At 39.9% G+C, this 23,386-nt stretch overlaps 1 protein-coding gene across 1 annotated transcript; it reads right to left on the minus strand.

Moving 5' to 3' along the window:
* Window positions 1-543: 543 nt before the first annotated feature.
* On the minus strand, window positions 544-1,484 carry LOC110573433 (olfactory receptor 10J3-like). Its single transcript, XM_021681928.2, is given in 2 exon segments — window positions 544-1,424; window positions 1,427-1,484. Coding segments are annotated over 2 exon segments (939 nt in total).
* Window positions 1,485-23,386: the final 21,902 nt, after the last annotated feature.

The following is a 23,386-nucleotide window of genomic DNA, read 5'->3' on the forward strand; positions in this document are numbered from 1 at the left end:
GTTTTGTGTCTCAGTGGAGTTGTGTAGCTGTGTGCACGCATGTATGACAGGACACAGCTGGGAGTGACCCAGCCAGGTAAATCCTTCCCCTCTAGTCTTGAGCATTTGCCAAGCCATTTTTTTAAAGATTTATTTATTTATTTGTCAGAGAGAGAGAGAGAGAGAGAGAATGAGCAGGGGGAGGGGAGAGGGGCAAAGGGAGAGGGATAGGCCAACTCCCTGCTGAACATGGACCTGGATGTTAGGCTCAATCCCAGGACCCTGGAATCATGACCTGAGACGAAGGCAGATGCTTAACTGACTGAGCCACCCAGGTGCCCCACTGATTGACTGATGTATTGATTGACTGATGGGAAGCCACTTTTTATCCTCTCTGAAGGAGGGCATAGGAAACCATGACAAACTCAAATGGAAGCCCACAGTTTGGGTCCCTTTACTTTAGTCTATTCTTCTTGATCTCGTACTTAGAAGCATTACTGAAACAGCATGAAACCAATATATATTTACAAAATCAAATAAAAGTCTTTCAATAATCTCTCCTTGTTAAGAGGAAAGGAGCTTCCACCCCACAGCTCTGTGCAGAGCATCTTTGACACCCTTGTTCCTCAGGCTGTACACAACAGGGTTCAGCAAGGGGGTGAAGACTGTGTAGGTCACAGAGATTAGTCTGTCCTGCCCCAGGGAACTCTGGGACTTGAGCTTGAGGTAGATGATGGAGGCGCAGCCATAGTGGACGATGACCACCGTGAGGTGGGAGGCGCAGGTGGCAAAGGCCTTCTTCCGGCCCTCGGCTGAAGTGATCTTAAGGATTGTGGAGCCCTCAATGGAGGCAATCTTGAGAATGGTGGAGATGATGAGGATGTAGGAGATGAAGACCAGGCCCATGGGTAGAACTTGGACACAGACACTGACAACAAAGTTGATGATCTTGTTGACAGTGCTATCAGCACAAGCCAGCTTTAGCAGGGGCCTCACATCACAGAAGGAGTGAGAAATGACAAAGGCATCACAGAAGGGCAGGCCAAACACAATTCCCAGTGATCCGCATGCTAACTGGACACAGGCCTCTTTACTCATGATGACCGAGTACCATAGCGGGTTGCAGATAGCCACATAGCGGTCGAACCCCATGGCCGTGAGCAGGAAGCAGTTGTTGATGCCGAAGGTGAGATAGAAGAAGAGCTGAGTGGCACAGTCTTGGACAGCAATTGGCTGCTGGGGGCTTAGGAGGCCAGAAAGCATATGGGGAATGATGGCCACAGTGTAGCAGGTCTCAGAGAGGGACAGCATGCTCAGGAAGAAGTACATGGGGGTGTGGAGGTGATGGTCCAGATGAGTAATAGTCACGATGACAATATTGCCAGAGAGAGTCAGCAGGTACAAAGTTAGAAAGACAGCAAAGAAGACAAGCCTGTGCTGCCACACAAGGTGGAGAACCCTTCCAAGAGGAACTCCATCACAGCAGTGGAATTTGGCATTGGCATTGAGTGGGGTCTAGGTCTGGACAAAGGACAGGTGTGCTGAGCCAACCGTGCAAGAGAGTAGGCTAAGTCAAGGCCTTCAGTAAAAAGTGTGTCCACTGGCTGAGCAATGCCCTGGACCTCAAGGGTCATCGGTATCGCCTTTGCCCACTCTCTTCTTTGGCTCTACAGAAGTGTTACCCCAGGACGCTGAGATTGATGGCAGAGAGAGATCTGAGAGAAAAAGTAGAGACAGAGTAAAGGAAAGATGAGTAGAAGTAATTACCCAGACATCAGAGAGGTGAGTCCGGGTCAAGAAGAAGCTCAGCACTATAGTTCCTCCTCAAACACTCTTGAATTCGCTGGGAAGGATCCAGTGAGGAACAGTAACTAAGGTGGAAGACAGAATATAGCTGAGGCTGATATCCTTTCAACACTGGTCAGAATGCACTGTCACTGCCAAATGCCCCAGCACCATCCTGCAATGATTTCTGCTCCTCCAGAACCCTATCTAGGTCCTAGGCTTCACTTCCCTAAGCCCTGAACATAAAACTCCCCAATGATCGTGAAAGACTAGAAATGGGAGCATTTCAACAAAAAGTTTCTCCTGAAAACCCTGCACCAAGTATCCTCTAGTGCCATGGACAATGGTTTGATAAGGCATGGCAGGTATTCAGCTTATCCTCTTGAATTCTAGCAGAAAACAGGATGGAACAAATCCGAGGATATCCCTTCAAGTAGGGAATGGCTTTTCCTAGTGTGAGAGCAAAGATAAAATTCATCTGACTGGAGAAGGACCAGATGTTCTATTTTTTCCTTCAATTTTGCATATTCCAAGTTGAGAGAGGGATAGAAATGAACTCATCTCATGTTAGCTCAGAATTGGAGACTATACAGTGGCAGGTTTAACCCTGTCTTTAAACCCGTATCTACTCCTGATAGAACCCACCATGTTTAACCACTACCTCCATTCAGAAAGCTAAGAATCATCCTTTTCCATGTGGAAAACAGTCCCTCCTGAAATTCTGTCCTTTCTGTCCCCTCCTCCCTGTGCTTTCTAACAACACCCAACTTCTGAGCACAAATAATCATTCTCTGTAGGGACTGCAATGGTCTCGCATGCAATCAAGCTTCCTCATTGCAATGACCTTGGTCCAAGTCCAAGCCTGCCTCCTGAATGTTGTCATAACATTCTTTAAAAAAAAAATCTGCTTATGGGATTCATCCAAAGAATATGAAAACACTAACTCAAAAAGATTTATGCACTCTTATGGTTATTGTGGCATTATTTTGCCAGCAGCCCAAGTGTCCATCAATAGATGAATGGATAAAGATGTGGTATATATACACAATGGAATATTACTCATCCATAAAAAAGAATGAAATCTTGCCATCTACAACAACATGGATGGACCTAGAGAGTATAATGCTAAGTGAAATAAGTCAGAGAAAGACAAATGCCATACAATCTCACTTACATGTGGAATTTAAGAAATAAATGAACAAAGAAAAAAAAGAGATAAACCAAAAAACCAGACTCTTTATTATAGAGAACAAATTGATGGTTACCAGAGGGGAGGTGGTGGGGGAAGGGGTGGAACGGGTGAAGTGTATACTTACGGTGATGAGCACTGAGTAATGTATGGGAGTGTTGAATCCTCTATATTGCACACCATAAACTAATGTAATGCTGTATGTTAACTCTACTGGAATTAAGATAAAAAATTTTAAGATCTGCTAATGGAGATTTCCTGTATAAATTCCTTCAGTAGCCACTCAAAATTTTAAGCATAATATTTAAAATTATTTGTAAATCAAGTATAGTAATACCTCTTGGAATCACCATATTAGAGGGGTTAGTGTATTTGAAGAGTTTAACACAGCACTGGATAGGGGTAGGGGTCTTCAGGCCAGCATTCCAGGATTTATAAACAAGCCTGTGATTATCCAGCCTTGATTTTATAAATTCCATCATTTCCCTTCCAATTGCTCATACGGATTTGTCATGTGCTTTAAAAATATTTCTTGAAGTGCACTGACCAGATCCATGTACTGCTAATAAGTACTATTCCAACACAGGTGTGGACCTGGTAGAACAAGATTTTTAGTTTTGCAAGTCCCGCTCTTGAAGATGCCCAACATTTTCCTTCACCCTTAGATCACAGTGGCCCATCCAGCTAATATAGCTAAGAAAAACCTGTAGTGACATCCAGATTGTGTTCCCAGGTTATAATGGACAGTTCGGAATCTATCACTAGAAAACCACAGTTTTCATTATACTTGCACACTTACATTGAAATTCATCCAGGTTATTCTTATAACTTAATTTCACTGTCCTGGCAAAATATTTTACTCATGCCTATAGCCTAGAATATTTCTGTTTCTTTCCTCCTCCAGACCATTAGTCAGTTCTAAATTCCAACACCTGAAACAACTCTATTCCAGCATCATTACGCAGGTAGACTCAGCAGAAAAACCAGGAAAGGGGCACAGAGTGGGATGGGGAAACAAGAAACACTGGCAAGAGTAGGATTACTCATCTAGGGTGTAAGAAATGGAGGTGAAGAAGGAGAGAGACAAAAAGGTAGGGAGGGTACAGATGATCAGCAACCTCGAAATTCAGCTTATCTTTGGCTTTGAGGTTACTACCCTTTCTTCCTTTCAAATAAATGATCAAAAAAAAAAAAAAAAGTGAAACAAAGCCTGTCCCTGACCCAATCTTGGATGAATATTCTACAACACTTTTTCTGCAGGGAAAACTTTTTTTCTCATCTTTCTCTCTTTTTTTTTAAGTCCACTGTGAATAATAAAATTTTGCTTCAAATCCAAGCAAAACCATTTTTTCAGGGGATCAATGTGTTGAGTACATCACGAAGTGGGAGTGCAGTGCTGGTATAGGAACACAAAGATAACCAAGCAATGGTCCTTGCCCTCACGGAGCTTAGATTTCTGAACAGCTTTTTGAACGGGACCCAATTAGAGGTCCCTCAAGTCTCATGTCCCTCCTCTCTCCATTAGTTCACATATCCACACTTCCAAGATGACAAAAATCTCAAGATTCGCGATGAGAGATCGTGCCACCCCTTCTACAGACCGTCGCCGGCTCCATGACAACTCCACTACAGTCAGCCTGCACCATCCCGCAGATTCGGAAGTGAAACTCACCAGCGGTCTGCTTCTCTGCTCTGCTGAGAGTCACAGCCCTCCACTCGGGAAATGTGACTGCCTGCAATAAGAGATATGTTTTGTTTTGTTTTTTAACTAATAGTTACAAAGCATTTCCCAGATTTTTGTCAATGCCCTTCCTGAAATTATTTAAAATCCATCAGTGACTTGAGTTTAGATCACTGTAAAAATATTGCTATCCTACTAAAAGTCTACGAATTTTCTTACTGAGGGTTGCTAACATCTTACTAAGCAGAGCTGTGGTTTAAAAGAACTCCTCCTTCACTGGCTAATCTTGAGATACCACCCAGAATGTGATACTGAAAGGGAACTAGAAAGGAAAGAAATAATGCATCGCCCCATCTTCCAATGCCTGAGCCTACAAGTGAGGGAGAGAACAAGTCACACTAAGTTCCTCTAGATTCCCACAACCTCCTCCAACAGAAGCTCCTCTTTGGGTCACAAAGCAGTAACTCTGGCTCAAGGTTTTTTGTTTTTTGTTTTTTAAAGATTTTATTTATTCATTTGAGACACAGAGATACAGAGAGAGAGAGAAAGCATGAGCAGGGAGAGAGGCAGAGGCAGAGGGAGAGGCAAGAGGCAGAGGCAGAGGGAGAGGCAGAAGCAGGCTCCCCGCTGAGTCAGGAGCCCGAATGTGGGGCTCGATCCCAGGACCCTGGGATCATGATCTGAGCCGAAGGCAGACGCTTAACCATCTGAGCCACCCAGGCGCCCCTCGAGTTTTCTTAACAAGGTGCAGATTGCTTGTCCCAGACTCCTGGGTCTCTCTCTCCAAAACAGCACTGACTACTCCCAAGTGACCAATAGCAGAGGGCACAATCCAAACAGCACGGTGTCTAGAGACCTCATTACTCAGGAAGTTCATTTCCTAATCCCGGGATTAACATTTTGAGAGATAGAATTGGCTTGGCTATTAGGAGAAATCTCTGGGGTGAAAAGGCTGATTTCAAAATTTGTTAGGTTGGGCCATGGTCCTGCTAAGGTATGTGTCATACTTTCTGTCCATTTCTCTGGTGCCAAAGGAGAGGCACTTAAGACCTTATGGAAATGGTTCTTCATATGTGGTGCAAGGGAAGCAACAATTGTCAAGTAGGATTTAAGCATGGACTCCTGCGGCCGTGTGCACAGAGGGCTGACCTTCAGATATCCCGCTTGAAGCCAGTTTAAAGTCCCAGGGTACCCTCAGCAATCCAGTCTCTGACTTCTGTTGTAAGAACTTGAAACTTTTTAAAAAAGTTTTAACTTAAATTCCAGTTAGTTAACGTAGTGTAAAATTAGTTTCAGGTGCACAATAAAGTGATTCAATACTTCCCTACAACACCCGGTGCTCATCCTCAGTGCATTCCTTCACCCCCATCACCTGTTTCACCCACCCACCCCACAACCACCATCAGTTTCTCTACAGTTAAGAGTCTGTTTCTTGGTTAGCCTCTCTCTCTTTTTGCCCCGTTTGCTTGTTTGTTTTCTTTCTTAAATTCCACAGATGAGTGAAATCATATGGTGTTTGTCTTTCTCACTTTTACACCTTTTTTTAAATTGAAGTATAGTTCACACCTGATGTTCACATTAGCTTAGGTGTGCAACATAACTATGTGTTATGCTGTGCTGGCCACGAGTGCGGCCACCATTTGTCGGCACACAACACAGTGACCATATCACTATGTCCTCTATGCGGTGCCTTTCCTCTCCGTGACTCACTCTACTTTTAACACATCTCTCTCATCTCTGCTCTGCTCGCCGCACACCCTGCATCATTCTGGAGCTCTTGGTTCAGTTTGGCCAAAGGCCTCAGCCTTACCCGGCCACCTTCCAGATACCACATCCATCTTACCACCCACAGCCCACACAGATGTAGCTTTAAACTAGGTAAAAGTTGGCACGCAGCTGTCACGTATTTTTAACTCTTTAGTCATATTCGTTGCATTGATCTTACATTCCTAATTCAATTGTAAGCACCTTTAGAGACTCTCATTCATCTCTTCTCTCAGGGTATTTACAGCTGCTACTAATCAAAGTAATTACTAACACTTCTGATACATGCTTCTTATACGCTAGGTACTAAACTATGCAATGTACACATTAACTGAATCCTAACAATAAATCTATGAGGCAGCATTACCATATGCATCTTCAGAAGAGAAAACAGGCACAGATATGTTATGGAACTTTCTCTAGGACACGGAGCTGATAAAGGAGAAACCAGGACTTAAACCGGAAATCCAGCTTCAGAAGAAATACAAGCACAAGTCTGGACACAGAATAATTCTCCATAACTATTGGTTGGATGGAATGTAACTTGAAATTGTGCTCAACGGTGGTACTGCTGGTTACAGTGATCCAGGAAGGCAGCTTGGTTATGGTGGAAAAGGAGCAGATTAGTTCTGTTTACCACGCTTAGTGTCCAGATCTGCCACTAACCTGGCTGGCGTTTGGATGGACACGTCTCTGATCTGGTCCTCCTTCTTCATCTGTGAGTGAGGATGTCACAATGTGACGATGGTGAGGACAGGGATGCCTCGCCAGATGTTGCCCTCACTCTGCATCCTTCACGTGGCTTCATGTAATGCACAGTAACATGATGCAGTAGATGGATATTGAATATTACTATCCCCATTTTACAAATGAAGAGACTAAGGTTAAACAAGAGAAGTGGAATAAGTGGGCTTTTCCAGAGTCCACCCCACCCCCACTCTTCACATGCACAGAAAATCAAAGGACCGAATTCTCTCTCTTCCATCTCTAAAGTGATGTTAGAATGACTATAATAGGTGGTGTATCTTCTAAGTCAGTAATTGATTGAGGGACCAAGATTCCATAAAGAAAGGACATAGAAATTTTAGCCTAAAACCCACTGTTTGCAGCTTCTTCAAGGAGCTATAATTTGTTGCTTTCATCAAAACACTAAAACAAAATGAGAACATCTGGCTTCAGGACTACCCCCTACGTGAGAGGGTAAAGTGGAAGTGAACCCTAACAAAAACTAGAACCAGCTTCAATCTCACTTAGTCCCTAATTACTAATATGCTCTCCCCCCTAGTCTAAGTACCTGCTAGGAGATAAAACAGGAAGATCATGAACTGTAGAGACTCAATTTATCTTTACAACTTTTTCACATAGGCTGGGGATAAGCAAACCACTACCTGCTGATCCAGGAACCCGCCATCTCTTTTCATATAGCCTACAAGCTGTTATGATGGTCTTTACATTTTGTAATGATTGCAAAAAAGTTTAAAAAGGAATACTATACAGTGGCTAACTGAACATAATAAAAATTTTTTTTTAAAAGGAATACTATTTTGTGACATGAAAATTGTATGAAATTCAAATTTCTGTCACCATAATTAAAGGTGTTTTCTTCTTTTTGTAACCATAGTCACACTCACCTGCTTATGTACCACCTGTGGCCGCTTACGTGGTACTATTAAATGGCAGCATTTAATAGCTGTGACAGAGACGTTGGTCCACAAATCCTAAATTATTTACTATCTGGCCCCCTTCAGGAAAAGTTTGAGAACTCCTAATATAAAGCGTCCAGGATGCAATAAGAATGCACTAACCATACCAGGACAAAAGACCAAAGGGCTAAGAATTAAGAAGGAAAAAAATAAAGCACTCAATAGAAATAGACTCATAAAAGAGTCACTGTATTAAAGTTATTAGATACAACTCAGATAAATAGATTGTGGGAGCGAGTCCTAAAGCGACCCACAATCAGTCACATCCATGGATAATCCTCTCCCCTTGAGTGTGGGCAGAACTGTGACTTGCCCTACCCAACAGAGTACAGCACAGGTAATGATGGGATGTCACTCCTGTGCTCATGTTACCTCCTATAAAAATCCATCTTAGCAGACAGGAGCAAGAGAGCCTCTCTTGCTGACTCTGCAGAAGCAAGCTGCCAAGTTTTGAGAGGACTCCCAGGAGGTCATGTGGCAAAGAACATGGGCACCTTGAGAGCAAACGGAGAAAACACAGCCTCCACCCTAGAACCACAAGGAATGCGTTGTGCCAACAGCCACATGAGTTTGGAAAATAACGCCAAGGTCCAGAAGGAAATACAGCCCAGCTGACAGTGATTTCAGGTTTGTGGGGCCCTGAGCAGAGGACCCAGTCAAACTATACCCAGAACACCTGACCTGTGAGAACCATGACATAATACATGTGTGTTGGTTTAAGCTATTACATTTGTGCTTATTTGAGAAATATGAGAAAGTGAATGTAAATATGTCACATGTAAAAAATTGTGGTGATTTGTTGTGAAGCAATAAAGAACTTATTGTGTTGAAGAAAATAGGTGACAGATTGTGGAACCACACAGAGAACTGGAAAATATTTTTTTAATAAAGTAAAAACAGGGCGCCTGGGTGGCTCAGTTGGTTAAGCGACTGCCTTCAGCTCAGGTCATGATCCCAGGGTCCTGGGATCGAGTCCCGCATCGGGCTCCCTGCTCTGCGGGGAGCCTGCTTCTCCCTCTCCCATTCCCCCTGCTTGTGTTCCCTCTCTCGCTGTGTCTCTCTCTGTCAAATAAATAAATAAAAAAAATCTTTAAAAAAAAAAAAAAAAAATAAAATAAAGTAAAAACATTAGCAGTAAAAAATATAATAACAGAAACTAAGAACTTAATAGTTTAACAGCACATTAGAAAAAGGAGAGATAAAAATCAGTGAATTAGAAGTCTGTCAGTAGAAGATATCCAAGCTGGAGCACAGAGAGGGGGAACATGCAGTATACATCAAAGAGTGAAAGAGCCATACAGAACCCAGCGAAAGGTCCAGCATGTGTGTAATTGGAGTTACAGGCGGACAGGAGAGAAAGAATGTATCAGAAGCAAGAGATGAAGAAACATGGCCACAAGTTTTCCAAACTTGAGGAAAACATCAACATACAGAGTTACCCTGAACTACATGCAAGATAGCTACACACACCTCCCCACCCCAACAAAATGGGTGTAGACATATTGTGTAAAATGGCTAAAAGAAAGAAGATTAAAAGAAAAAGTCTTAAAAGTAGCTAGAGGAAAAAAGATACATTATTTTCAAGGAATACCAGTAAGACTATGAATTGGCTTCTTTTTTTTTAAAGATTTTATTTATTTATTTGAGAGAGAGAATGAGAGACAGAGAGCACGAGAGGGAAGCGGGTCAGAGGGAGAAGCAGACCCCCTGCTGAGCAGGGAGCCCGATGTGGGACTCGATCCCGGGACTCCAGGATCATGACCTGAGCCGAAGGCAGTCGCTTAACCAACTGAGCCACCCAGGCACCCATGAATTGGCTTCTTAATGGCAATAATGAGAAACAGAAATCAATGGAATGCCATCTTCAAAGTGCTGAAAGGGAATGACTGCCAAATGAGAAGTCCGCACTCCAGAAAATATCCTTCACAAAGAAAAAAAGGCAAAACGAAAACAGCTTCTGAAATGGAAAAAATTAGAGAATTCCTCATCAGCAGACTTTCATTAAAGAAATATAGACTTCTTCAGATAGAAGGAAAATCCAACCAAATGAAAATAACCAAAATAAATTTTAAATAACAGAAAAAATAAATGTATGGGCAAGTATCAATTAATATTATGCTTAATATTATCCAATAAATTAATGTCTTGCGGATATCTAAATATTTGTGGAATTAAAATATACAACAATAACATTAAAACGGGGATAAATCAAATTTAGATTTCACAAAATCTTTCCTTGGTCCTTGAAATGCAATCTATAAAAAAACCCATTAATATGATGTATAAATGACAAATAAAAGGAAAAGGAATAATAAAAACACCTGGTTATTCCAAAGTAAGATAAAAAGAGAGAAAAAGTACATAAAAAATGGGAAAAGTAGAAAACAAATCCTAACTTGGTATATTTAAACCCGAAGATATCAGTAATTTCATTTTAAAATAAAATGTAAATTTCATTACATGTAAAATTAGAAATTATAAATTTCATTATACATAATAAAATTTAAATTTCATTAAATGTAAAATAATAATCCAATTAATGGGGAAAATATCATGTAAACACTAATCGAAAGAAAATTATTGTTTTATGTAAATATCAGAAAAGAAGACTTCCTGTTTTAAAAATTTGAGGCTGATTTTATGACCTGATATCTGGAGCCTGGAAAACGTGCCACAGGTACTCTAGAAGAATAAGTATTCTGCTCCTTCTGTGTGTAGTTTTCCATAAACGTCAGATCAAGTTGGCTGACAGGGCTGGTTGTTCTATAAATTACTAAAATCGAATTATTGAACTCTCCAACTGTGCCTGTTGCACTATTTCTCCTCTCAATTCTGTCCTTTTTGCTTCACAGATTTGGGGGCTCTGTTCTTAGGTGCATATACATTTATAATTTTGTATCTCCCTAACATACTGATTTTTTTTTTTTTAGAGATTTTATTTATTTATTTGAGAGAGAGAGAGAGTGAGAGACAGAGAGCACGAGAGGGAAGAGGGTCAGAGGGAGAAGCAGACTCCCTGCCGAGCAGGGAGCCCGACGCGGGACTCGATCCCGGGACTCCAGGATCATGACCTGAGCCGAAGGCAGTCGCTTAACCAACTGACCCACCCAGGCGCCCCCATACTGACTCTTTTATAAGAAATATATGTGTCTCTTGTAATATTCCTTGTCTGAAAGTCTATTTTGTCTGATATTAACATAGCCATTTCTGCTCTCCTATGGTTACTGTATGCATGGTGTATCTATTTACAACCTTTACTTTCAAAGCATCTGTGTCTCAGATTCTAAATGTACGTCCCATAAACAGCTTATCAACTATATCTTGCTGTTTAAAATCCAATCTGACAATCTTTCCCCTTTTGTTCTGAGGATTCGATGTATTCACTTTTAATGTAGTTAAGGCTGTGAATGGATTAATGCTTTTCCTTTCGCTAGTTGTTTCCCGAATTTCATGTTCTTTCATTTCTCTTGTTCCACTTTTACCGCCTTCTTTTCTGTTAAAAACTTTTTTATTGTACCATATTGATTCTTCTGTTGATCTGAAAACTAGATTTTTTTTTTAGTGTTTGTCTGATGCATAATTAAATTATCACAATGTAGTTCAGGTTAACACAGAGTTGATTTCAACGAAATACAGCAATATGGAAATATGGCTCTATTTCCCCCTCTTACTCCTTTGCACTATTACTGTCATATAGCATCTTTAATTTTTATAAATCCAATTTATAAATCCATATGGTATTATAACAATATAACTGTTTCTAAATAATGGTATTTTTTAAAAAAGAAATTACTACGGGAAGAAAATTAAAAGGTAGACATAAACACACACATACACACTCCTCTATGATGACTTATATATGTTACAGAGGCAGCATTTCTGGTTTTCTTCGTTCTTTCCTATGGAAACAAGCTATTGTCAACTGTCATTTCCTTTCACCCTATAGAACTTCTAGTATTTCTTGGATGGTAGGTCTGCTAGCAACAAATTCTCTGAGTCTTTGTTTATCTGGATACACTTTAATTTTTCCCTCACTTTTCAAGGATGTTTTTGCTAGATACAGATGTTTCTGTTGTTGTTAAAGTCTTTTCTTTTGGCAATTTGAATGCCATTTCACTATCCTGTGGTCTCAATTGTGTTTCCTGTTAAGAAGTCAGCTATTAATCATAGTTTTTTCTCTGTACATGGTGAGTCACTTTTCTTTGGTTTTCAAGATTTTTGTCTCTGTATTTGACTTTCCGCAGCTTGATGTCTTACATACGGTTCTCTCTGCATTTACCCAACTCAGGATTTGTTGAGTTTCTTGAAGCCATTAATGTTTTTCATCAAATTTGGGAAGTTTACAACCATTATTTATTTAAATATTTTGTTCTGCCTTGTTTTCTGGGAATCCCATTACACCTATGTTGGAGTGTTTACTTTGTCCTACGGATCTGTGAGAGTCACTTTGTTTTCATTCTTTTGTTTCTGTTCTTCAGACTGGATTCTTTCTTTTTTTAATATAATTTTTTGTTTAAGTAGTCTCCACACCCAGTGTGGAACACAATGCGGGGCTCGATCTCACGACCCTGAGATTATGACCTGAGCTGAAACCATGAGTCGGATGCTTAACTGACTGAGCCACCCAGGCTGCCCCTCAAGACTGGATGGTTTCTACTGTCAATTTTTGGGCTCCCTGGTTCTTTCTTCTGCCGTCTTACTTCTACTGTTGATAGCATTTCAGTTATAGTTTTCAACTCTAGAATTTGCATTCCCTTCTTTTCTATGGCCTCTACTTGAGGCTCCCTATTTGTGTGATTGCTGCCATTCTATATATATAATTTTTTTGAACAGAGTTTCCTTTAATTCTTTGACTATATTTATAAAATCTGCTCATCACAACTCTGCTGTAAATGGGCCCATTCAGAACTAACTTCTATTGACTACATTTTCCCCTGAATTTGGGTCACACTTTTCTGTTTCTTTACACAACTTGTAGTATTTGGTTGGTAACTGAATATATCATAGCAACTCTAGAAAATTTATATTTTTAAATGTCAATCATTGTTCTTTTCCATTTTCAGTTATTCTTTTCAACTTAAATGCAGAGACTGCCGTGTATGGATGCTGATGTCTGCTCAGTTTCTCAATTATGTTTATCTTTGCAGCCTGGCTTCCCAGGGGTCTCCCTGTGAATACATAGCTTAATGGTTATCCAATGATTTGGGCAGAGATTGTATGTAAACACCTAGAACCCATACCCAAACACCTAGAACCCATCACCTCTGCTGATTAATCCATGCGCAGGCTGTTGGATGCATTCAAAATTCCAGCCAGTTCTCAAGTCTCCCTTGGGCATTCAGTTTCTCTGAAGCTAGAGATGTAGAACTTATTTCAGCCTTTCTATGACTCTCACATTTTCAGGATCTCTCAGTTAAATTTATAGCTTATTTTTTCCTCACTCAGAACCAAGACCACAATATCAGAGTAGCGGAGCTGTGGGTTTCTCCCCAAATGAGTCTGCGTTAAGCCAGCAAAGCTGCAGGTTTTTGCCCAACCTCCAGTGCAAATTATAGACTGAGCTTTCTGACACTCAAGCTGCTGGGTTTTCCTGCCAACCTCAAGCAGATAAAACTACAGTTTCTACCCTCTGCACTGAGAGGGGAGGCGGGGCTGGGGGCAGACAGTGATGGGAACATCCCCAAATGAAAAGAGCACATACTCTTGCCATTTTTACCTGAAGCTCTAGCAATTTTGGGAGCATTAATGTTTCTTAATGTGTTATCTGCCTTTGGTCAATTTCCAGTGCCCTTAAATCATTGCTTATATCATTCCATTTTCTACTTGCCTTTTTTTTTTTTTCCAGAACAGAGCTGTTGGCCTCACTTGCCACCATTACTACAAGTTCTGTCTGCCTCACTTTCTCTCACTGCCTCCTGATCCATAACTAGTGACAGATTCCAGATTCATAACATTGAGAACCAGGGAAATGTGTGCAGGGATTTATTCTAAGTTTGTTAGAGGAGAAAGAAACATAATGTTCAGACAGGCAACACGTATCGATGTGTGCCCTTAAGTAGAGATTTTGTACTTCATCTATCTGCTCAAGGAGATAGGAGCAGCTCTTACAGTTTGCTCAGTTGCTGAACTAAAATATGGACTCGAGAGTGGAGAACTTAATAGTGTCTGGTCCCTGCAGCCTGTGGTTGAAGTCGTGAGATATTACCAGTGAATGTCTCCCTGATTTCAATAGGGAGAATGAGGGCCCGATGAGTCAAAGGTCAAGCGGCATCACAAAGCTGTTAGAGGTAAAGACTATGTGTGGTTATGGAAAGAGGTAACATAGTAACAGGAATTGCTTGCTTATGGAGCTCCTTGGTGTATCTAACTGATTATGGTGTTCCTAAGACCGAAACAGAAGGGAAACTATATAATAGTAATCTATATAATAAATACAGACCTATATAATAGTAACAATATATCTTATAATTTATAATATAAATTATATCTATATATAATAGTAACAATACATTTTAAAATTATCTAGGGCTGACGAACATAACCCTGACTTGAGTTCTGTGAACTGGCTGCAGTCCAAAATGGGTAAGAGACTATGATTCGCTATTATAATGAATTAAGTCAGGATTCTGTCAGGCCCCCAGAGGAGGATCACAGTGCAGAATCCTCAGATTTTTGTCAAAAACAAAAACAAAAACCATACGTTCTTTCCCTAGATTGGAATTCTTCTGAGAAATGCCTCCTGAATCACTTCTGAGTCCTGGAAAAGGCAGGTCACTTGACCACCTACCCTCCGATGCCTGTCGTGAACTGATCTCACTTGTCCCGTGAGCCAGGGGCACTGCGCCTGCCACCCTGGTCCCAGCTCCTGTCATGTTTACGTGGGACAATCCTCCCCTGGTTCCAAACTTGCTCTTCTCCGATTCATTTTCTACTTCTCCACCAGACACTTTGAAATGCACATCTGACTGTGCTCTTCACCTCCTTAAAAGCTTTGCTGGCTCCACATCGCTCTACAAGCTTGAAGTGCGGCAAGGCCCGCACACTCACGTCCTCTGATGCCTTCTAAATTCATCCCTCCCTCAAGCTTTCTGGGCACAATTTGGCTTTGTTTCAGTTCTTGGAATGAATTACTATCAATAATCTATCAAGTCCTTCACTCATGTTTTTCTCGGTCCTAAATTCTCTTCCCTAACTTCACCTTGTTGACCCTCATTCACCTTAGAGACCCCAGCTCAAAATCATTGCCCAGAGAAATATTTAGACTCCCCAGACTAGCAAAACTTCACCCCCTTTATTATATGCTCTCATGAAACCCTGTTTTTTTTTGCCTTGCAGCATTTATTTTTGTTTGTAATAATTTACCGGTGAGATTATATGTTTGAAAACTGTCTGGTGTAGACACTGTACACTCCACAAAGATGCCTAATCAAGGTGGAAAGTGAGAGATAAAAGCAGCCCACTGTCCATTTGACAAGTCATACACCCTTGGTATAGAGCTCCGTCTGTCCATATGAAGGGATGCTTTTTTCCTAGCTGCAAAAATACACTGTCTCCTCACCAAGAGGTGTGCATGCAGCTGCACCTACCCAGAAGAGGCTCCTTTTACTAATCTGCACAAAGATACCCAATGGATTAGCAAGCGATGGCTCTATTTGCTTCCCTCCTTGATGAGCTCCATGAAAGCAAATACCATGACTGTTCTTTGTGCACTTGGACTGCCAATACTTAGCATAGTGCTTGCAACATAAGTAGATGTGCATTAATATTTGTTACTTCAATAAATTGAGGTGTGATCCTCAGATGTAGAATAATAGGCATGTGTTTTATTTTTCATGTTTCTTCTGGGTTCCTTAGATTTTTGACAAAACGTATTTGTTTCTACAATGCAAACTGCTCTTGTGAATCAGTACATAAAGGTAGAGTTTTGTTCTACTAATTGCCCAAGATCCTAATCAGGCCCCTGGGATGGAGCCTCAAGCTCTTTCTCTGCTGCCACTTGTGTCCTGGAATGGTTCTCAAGGGCAAGTCTCTGAAGTCCTGCATCAGATGGATTCAGGAATCAGTCTGTGAATGGGTTTTAAGAGGCTTCAACTTTGCAGGAGGATCTGTGGAGGCTTGAGGAATCAGTGCTCTGGGCCTTGAGCTGGTCACCACACCCTGAGCTTCCTTCAGACACCCAGGAAATGCTGCACGTCTAGACTTGGGGTTCAATGTCTCCCTCACAGGCCTCACGAAGATTCCCATTCTGAGTTCTTTTTTTTTTTTTAAAGTCCAGATGCATCTGCAAGTAAGAGAATTTCTCTCATGTCCTTTGCAAGAAGTGGTTGTTAGTAGAAAAAACAGGAGAGGAGAATTGATTTTAAATTTTCTAAGCTTCTTCATTTTCCTGTTCTGGCTTTCTGGTGATTTTCTTAAACATTAGAGTTTCACACTTTCCCCGTGTCTCCCCTGATGGCTGATTGAGTCCTGGTGCCTATAACGTGCCATTGAGTATTCTCATGTCTGTAAGTAAATAGTGGGGGGATCTATTAAAAATCATAGAGGGAGGAGAGAAAATAAGACAGCCTTCCTAACCCCAGAGTTGTCATCTACCATTGATGTCCCTAGTGTCTTGAGTGAATGAGGCTGAGGGTCAAGCAGTTTCATACAGCTGTTTGCCTCCTTCCCTAAAACCTGAACCTCATGCCTGAACATCCATTCAGTAGGGTTTGGATTCCATGCAGGTGTATGGATTTGGAGACATACTTGTGTTTCACACCTGGTCTTCTCAATTACTACATAATTGAGTATGATGAATAGTTTACCCTTCTGAGCCTCACATTCTTCATACATAAAATGAGACTATTTTATTTCCTTGTAATTACTAAACTTTAAACTATTTAGCCTGTCTTAATAGGCTGGTATATATTTTGGGGCATCTGGGTGGCTCAGTCAGTTAAGCATCCAGCTCTTGATTTTGGCTCAGATCATGATCTCAGGATCGTGGGATTGAGCCCTGCATGGAGCTCCGCACTGGGCATGGAGTCTGCTTGAGGTTCTCTCTCTCTCCCTTTGCCCCTCCACCCCCCCTTTCTCTTTTTCTCTCTCTTGCATGCACATGGTCTCTCCCTAAAAAAAAATAGACTGGTATTATATTTTAAACAAATGTTTCTACATTTTGGTTTCTAATGACCTCAGACAACTTTATCATTCTATCTGAGGTCTATATGCTACTTTGACTCCCTTTACTTATAATGCTTAATCCCGGTTCAGGTTCTTTGCCCTGCTCTCATTTAGTAGTGTAACATGGGGACATCCAGATCACTACTTCCAGAAAATACACTTGGCAGAATATGTGTGTGTGTGAGAGAGGGAGAGATGTGGATGTGAATTGGGCTGGAGCTGGAGACTCTAGGGAAAGAGATGATGAACTTGCAGCAGAAAAAGAGAAAAGGAACACCAATTATTCTGAGACTTGCCCTCCCCTCCAGACATTTGTAGCTATGTTAGGAACTAAAAGGAAATTGAGTAATATGTACCAAGTCCATGTTCTTTCACAGAGACATCAAAAACTCAGAATAAGATACAGTGATTTCTTCTGTTTCTTAATGTCTTCCTAAAGAAGGCTCATGCACTTCCTTGTGTCAGTGTTACATGTATCAGTAGCTCAGCTGGGGCAGAAAGGTTCTCCTCCAGGATAAAGATCTCTTAAGAGCAAAGGACTCAGTACAGGGCAAGGAGAGCTGGGCCCCCAGGTTATCTTTGCCATGAACTAAATATGTGGTATCAGGCATCCTCTATCCTTTTTGGGATTAAGTTTCCCCACATTTCTACCACATCGTTACTTCTGAGTAGATGTATTATGACTTTGAAGAATAAAGGAAAAATGTAAAATGTAAAAGAAAACACATATAAATTTCTATAATCTTTTTTAAGATAAGAGCTATCCACCAAAAGTCTGATTGAGGATTGGAAAACTAACCCAAGATTAATGGTCTATGTTGATGATGACGGTTTGCCAATATTTAGCTCATCCATCCATATTTTCCTATTGTTCCTTCATGTCTTTTTTCTCTGGAAGTCTCTCAACTTCTGCAACTTAATGAGCCTACAGACTCTACCCCTTCTTGTCTGCCTGGACGCCACATTTCTGTCTGTCGCTTGAGTGCTTCACAAGCTCCATTTGTCTGAAAGGCCCCTGATGGGAGAGCCCATGTCCTCCACCTCTCACTCCCTCCAGCTCAGAAATCCTTCAGTACTTTGCTCTGTTTCCACTTGTCCATGTCAGTACTGCTGGATGAATCTGGCGCAGGTGTGGGGCTCCTCCCTCAGACCAGAAGCACCTCCAGAGTTTTCCTTCACTTATCAGTTCTGTTGACACAGTGATCAAAGGCTTGACATACAGCAAAAATTGAGTTAAGTTCTGGGGATGCAGAAACAAGTATGATCTGTCATCAAAAAAGGTACAATCTAGTTGGAAAGTTAGATAATAAATCATTTCAATTGAATGTGACAAGTGTTATCATGTAAGAATGAGAGAGGCTGAGAGAACCAAGATGGGAGGGATGCCTTGATGGAAAGATGGTGAGGAGAATGACCCCAAGGGACGCTTAAAAGAAATTGAAGCTATCCTCCATCTCACTGCATAATATATATTTATTGTGGACACTTTGGAAAATTCAGGAGAGAGCAAAAATTCACCCATAATTTTACCATGCAGAATCATGCGCTACTAACATTTACATGATTTCCCTTCAGCTTTTTTCTATGCACATTTTCATGTAATTGAGGTAATTTTGTATATATCACATCCTGTTTGTAACTTATTTTCCATTGAATTACATAATTTTCATATGCATCATTTAAAAGCTACACAAGTTTTAAAATATTGTATGTTTCTATTTACAAATGTCACATATATTCATTTATATATCTTTTAAAAGATTTTTTTTATTTGAGAGAGCGAGCGAGCGAGCATGAGAGGGGGGAAGAGGCAGAGGGAGAAGCAGACTCCCCGCTGAGCAGGGAGCCCAATATGGGGCTCGATTCCAGGACCCTGAGATCATGACCTGAGCTGAAGGCAAACACTTAACTGACCGAGCCATCCAGGTGCCCCCATTTATAAATTCTTAGTCTTTTTTGTATTCAGACATGTTCACAAATACATGAATATAGATCTTTCCTTCTTTACTATATTGGGTTCATATGATCCTTACTGTTTTGTGGTATTTCTCCCATTTAATAGTAGCATGAACACTCTTGATGTATAATGTTAATTTTTTTATTGTAAAATAGAGTATAAAGAGTTTATAAAATAAATGTACATTTTAAGAAAAATAACAAAACAAACACCTAGCTACCCTCTGCCCAGGCTAAGAAACAGAAGATCACTATAAATCTAGAAGTCTTGTAGATGTTCTTTCCAAATACTCCAAATCCTCACCAAATAGTCATGATCGTGAATTTCAGGTTAAAGCACTTGCATATTTATAAAGAAACAAATTATCCCTAAATAATATATTAGTCCTGCCTTCTTTTGAACATTAAATGGAATACACACACACACATCTGTGATTGGCGTCTGTTATGCAACATTATGATTTTGAGGTTCATGCAAGTTGAAGTGTGAAAATGTAATGAGTGCCCTTAGCGATCTTTAACAGTAGTCTGTAGACCTGTCCTGTAAAGGACCAGGTGGTAAACACGTTAGTCTTGCGGGCTGGCCTTACAATTTCTGTTGGACTACTCAGCTTCACTGTCGCAGTGTGAATGCAATCCACACAACACGTATATAGTGGGTGTGACTGTGTCCCAATAAAGCTTTATTTACAAACAGACTGCTGGTCCATGGACTGTAGTTTGCCCACCCATGCTCTATAATTAAATCATTCGATGCTCTGTAATATATTGTCGGTTTACTTCAATTTATCCTTTCTGCTTTTGAAGAATATTTGTTCATTTCAGCACTTTTCCCCCCCTATTATAAGCAAAGCTGTTTTAACTGTGTGTGTCTCTGTAGTTGTTCTGGATTAAATTCTAATGGCTCATCGGACCCGTTCATTTTCAACTTGAACAGGTAATGTCAAACTGTTTTCCAAAATGATTGTATCAATTTACACTCCTCAGGAGATTCCCTGGCTCTTTATCTGTGATAGCTTTGATTTTCTGCAGTCTGATGGGTGTGAAACTGTGGCCTGTGGTCTTGTTTTCCCCCGGCTACTAATGATGTTAAAAATCTGTTCACATGACATCTGTGCTTCCCCTAATATGAAATTCCTACACACTTTTAAAATCTATCATTATATTAAGCTGATCTTTTTTTTTCTTTTTATGTTTAAAGCTCTAAATACCCTAGATACTAGTGCTCTACCTGTTGTTTTTGTTGTATATATCTTTACTTGTTTCTTTTTTTTGGAATTTGTTTTGAAAAATGGAAGTTAATGTTTATGTACCAGAATATCATTATTTTCTGTATCTTTTACTACCCCAAGCTTTATAAATATTCTCATATATTATCTTCCTAAACATTTCATAAAGTGTTTTGTTCCTTCTTAGGTTTTTAATACACTTGAAATTAAATGTTTTTATGGTGCAATCTGATTTCACTTTTCCCCATACAGGTACCAACTATTCCATCATTAATTGACTACTCTGTGCTTCCCACCAGCCTACAGTGCCAGCTCCGGTGGGAAGAGTCCCCGTATTTCAGAACTCTGTGTTCTCCCATTGGCGTGACTCTAGCTCCATGCCAACACTGCACCTTCTTAATTACTGTAGCCTAATAATAAGTAATGATGTTTGAAAGGCAAATCTTCTCTTCCTGTGTTTCTTCAAGAGTGTTCTGGTTTCTCTCAGGTCTTTGTACTTTCATATAAATTTTAGTGTCAGTTATCAATCTAGCAACCAACCAACCAAAAACAATCCATTTGAGATTCTGATTGAACTGCATAGAATTCATAAATCATAGATCTAGGAATTCATAGATTTTTGGGGGGGATTTTAATTTTATTTTATTATGTTAGTCACCGTACATTACATCATTAGTTTTTGATGTAGTGTTCCATGATTGTTTGCGTATAACACCCAGTGCTCCATTCAATACATGCCTTTCTTAATACCCATCACGGGGCTAACCCATCCTCCCACCCCCACCCCGAAAACCCTCAGTTTGTTTCTCAGAGTCAATCGTCTCTATGGTTCGTCTCCCCCTCCGATTTCCTCCCCTTCATTTTTCCCTTCCTACTTTTTTTTTTTAACATACAATGTATTATTTGTTTCAGAGGTACAGATCTGCGATTCATCAGTCTTACACAATTCACAGCGCTCACCATAGCACATACCCTCCCCAATGTCCATCACCCAGCCACCCCATCCCTCCCACCCCCCACCACTCCTGCAACCCTCAGTTTGTTTCCTGAGATTAAGACATAGATTTTTGATTAATTGGAATCTTCACAATCTCAGATCTTCCAACTCATAAGCAGGGTCTTTTGCTCCATTACTTCAGTCTTTGGTGTCGTCTTTAAGGTTTTGTGATTTTCATAAAGATCCATATTCCTAGGTACTTTTTATTTTTAAGCTATTATAAATTATAGTCCTTTTAAGTTTAATTTGCTATCAGTTTGTTAAAGTACAGAAATTTGATAGATTTTTATACCTAAATTTTATACCAGAAAGCCTGCTAAACACTCTTAATAATGTCAATAATTTATCAGCAGTTTCTTTTGGATTTTCTATGTACACAATCACATCATCTGTAGAGAATTTCTTCCTTCTCAATCCCTTTATCTTTAATTTCTTTCTCTTGTCTTACTGGATTGGCCAGAACATTCAGTACAATGTTGAAGAGAAGTGGAGAAAGCAGTCACCCATATCTTGTTCCTAATCTTAAAGAGAATCCTTCAGTATCTCACCACTAAGTATATGTTGGCTGCAGAACTGTTGTACACATGTTTTATCAGCTTAAAGAAAATCTTTTATTCTTAATTTATTAAGGGTTCTTATAAGTAACACTGAATTTAAAAAAATTTTTTTTGGCAGCTATTGAAATAATCATACGACTTTTTCCCTTTGAACAGTTTATTGGAGGAAATATATAATTGGATTGTTTTAATGTTAAACAAATTCCACATCCTGAAATAAAACCAACTTGGTCATGAACGTATTTTACACATTGTTGGATGTGGTTTGATGACATTTGTTCAAGAATTTTACCTGTGAGTGAGACTGGCTTGTTTAATTTGTCAAGATAATTCCAGCTTCGTAAAATGAGGTGAGAATTTCCTCCTTACTACCTAAAATAGAAATTATGTATCACATTGAAATCGACTTATCCTTGAATGTTTTATAGCACATATTCATAAATTTTTCTTGGCCTAGAGATTTATTTGTAGATTTTTCACTCCTGTCTTTATGTCTTAAAATAGTTTTCAGGTTTTCTACCTCTTTATTCAATATTGATTTGTAATTTTTTTTCTAGAAATGTATCCATTTCATTGAAGTTTAAAAACCTATTGAGGTAAAATTGTTCATAATGTTACTTCTCATCTTTCAGAGTCTGAAGCTTCTGTCCCTTAACTCATAATCGAGTTTATGTCTTCACTTGTTTTTCTCGGTCAGATTTTCACGAGTTTACCTGAAGTTTATAAACTTTTACCTTTATGGATCTTCTATATTTTATCATTCACATCTGTTTCATCATTATTGTTTTTTTCCTTCTACTTTATGTTGTTTTTATAACTTCTTAGAATGGATTCTCATTAATTTTCTGTTTTAAAAAACAAACAAGCATTTCCAATGATAAACTTCCTTCCAATAATATTTTGAATGCATGGTACATGTCGTGCTACATGATTCTTCTATTACTGCTCAGTTCTAAAGATTTTCTAATTTCCATTATAAGTTCCTCTTTGAACTATAAGTTAGATTTTCAAACATTTCCAATTTTTCAAGTTTTTTGTGATAGTTTCTAACTTAATCACATAGTGGACATTTTAGGAAAACCCAGTTTTAAGAAATTTTTGAGACCAACGTCATGGGCCATACATAGGGTCAGGTATCCTTAAAAAGAATGCTTTACCTCAAACTTTCAAATAATGTTGCTCAGATTTTCGCTATCTTTACGTCAGTTCTAAGACTGAGTCTACCACGTTCCTGGAAAAGGCAGTTGATTCATCAAGTTTTGAACCAGGTCTTTGCGATACAGAATCTTTGCTCTTGATGGTGTGCTCACCAGGGGGCAGGGTGGTCTCTGGTGTGAAGGGATGGTGTTGACCTTCTCTTTACCTTTCTGATTTGAGATCCTCA

Source organism: Neomonachus schauinslandi, chromosome 6 (genome assembly GCF_002201575.2).
Source record: "Neomonachus schauinslandi chromosome 6, ASM220157v2, whole genome shotgun sequence".
In the NCBI taxonomy this organism is placed as follows: Eukaryota; Metazoa; Chordata; class Mammalia; order Carnivora; family Phocidae; genus Neomonachus; species Neomonachus schauinslandi.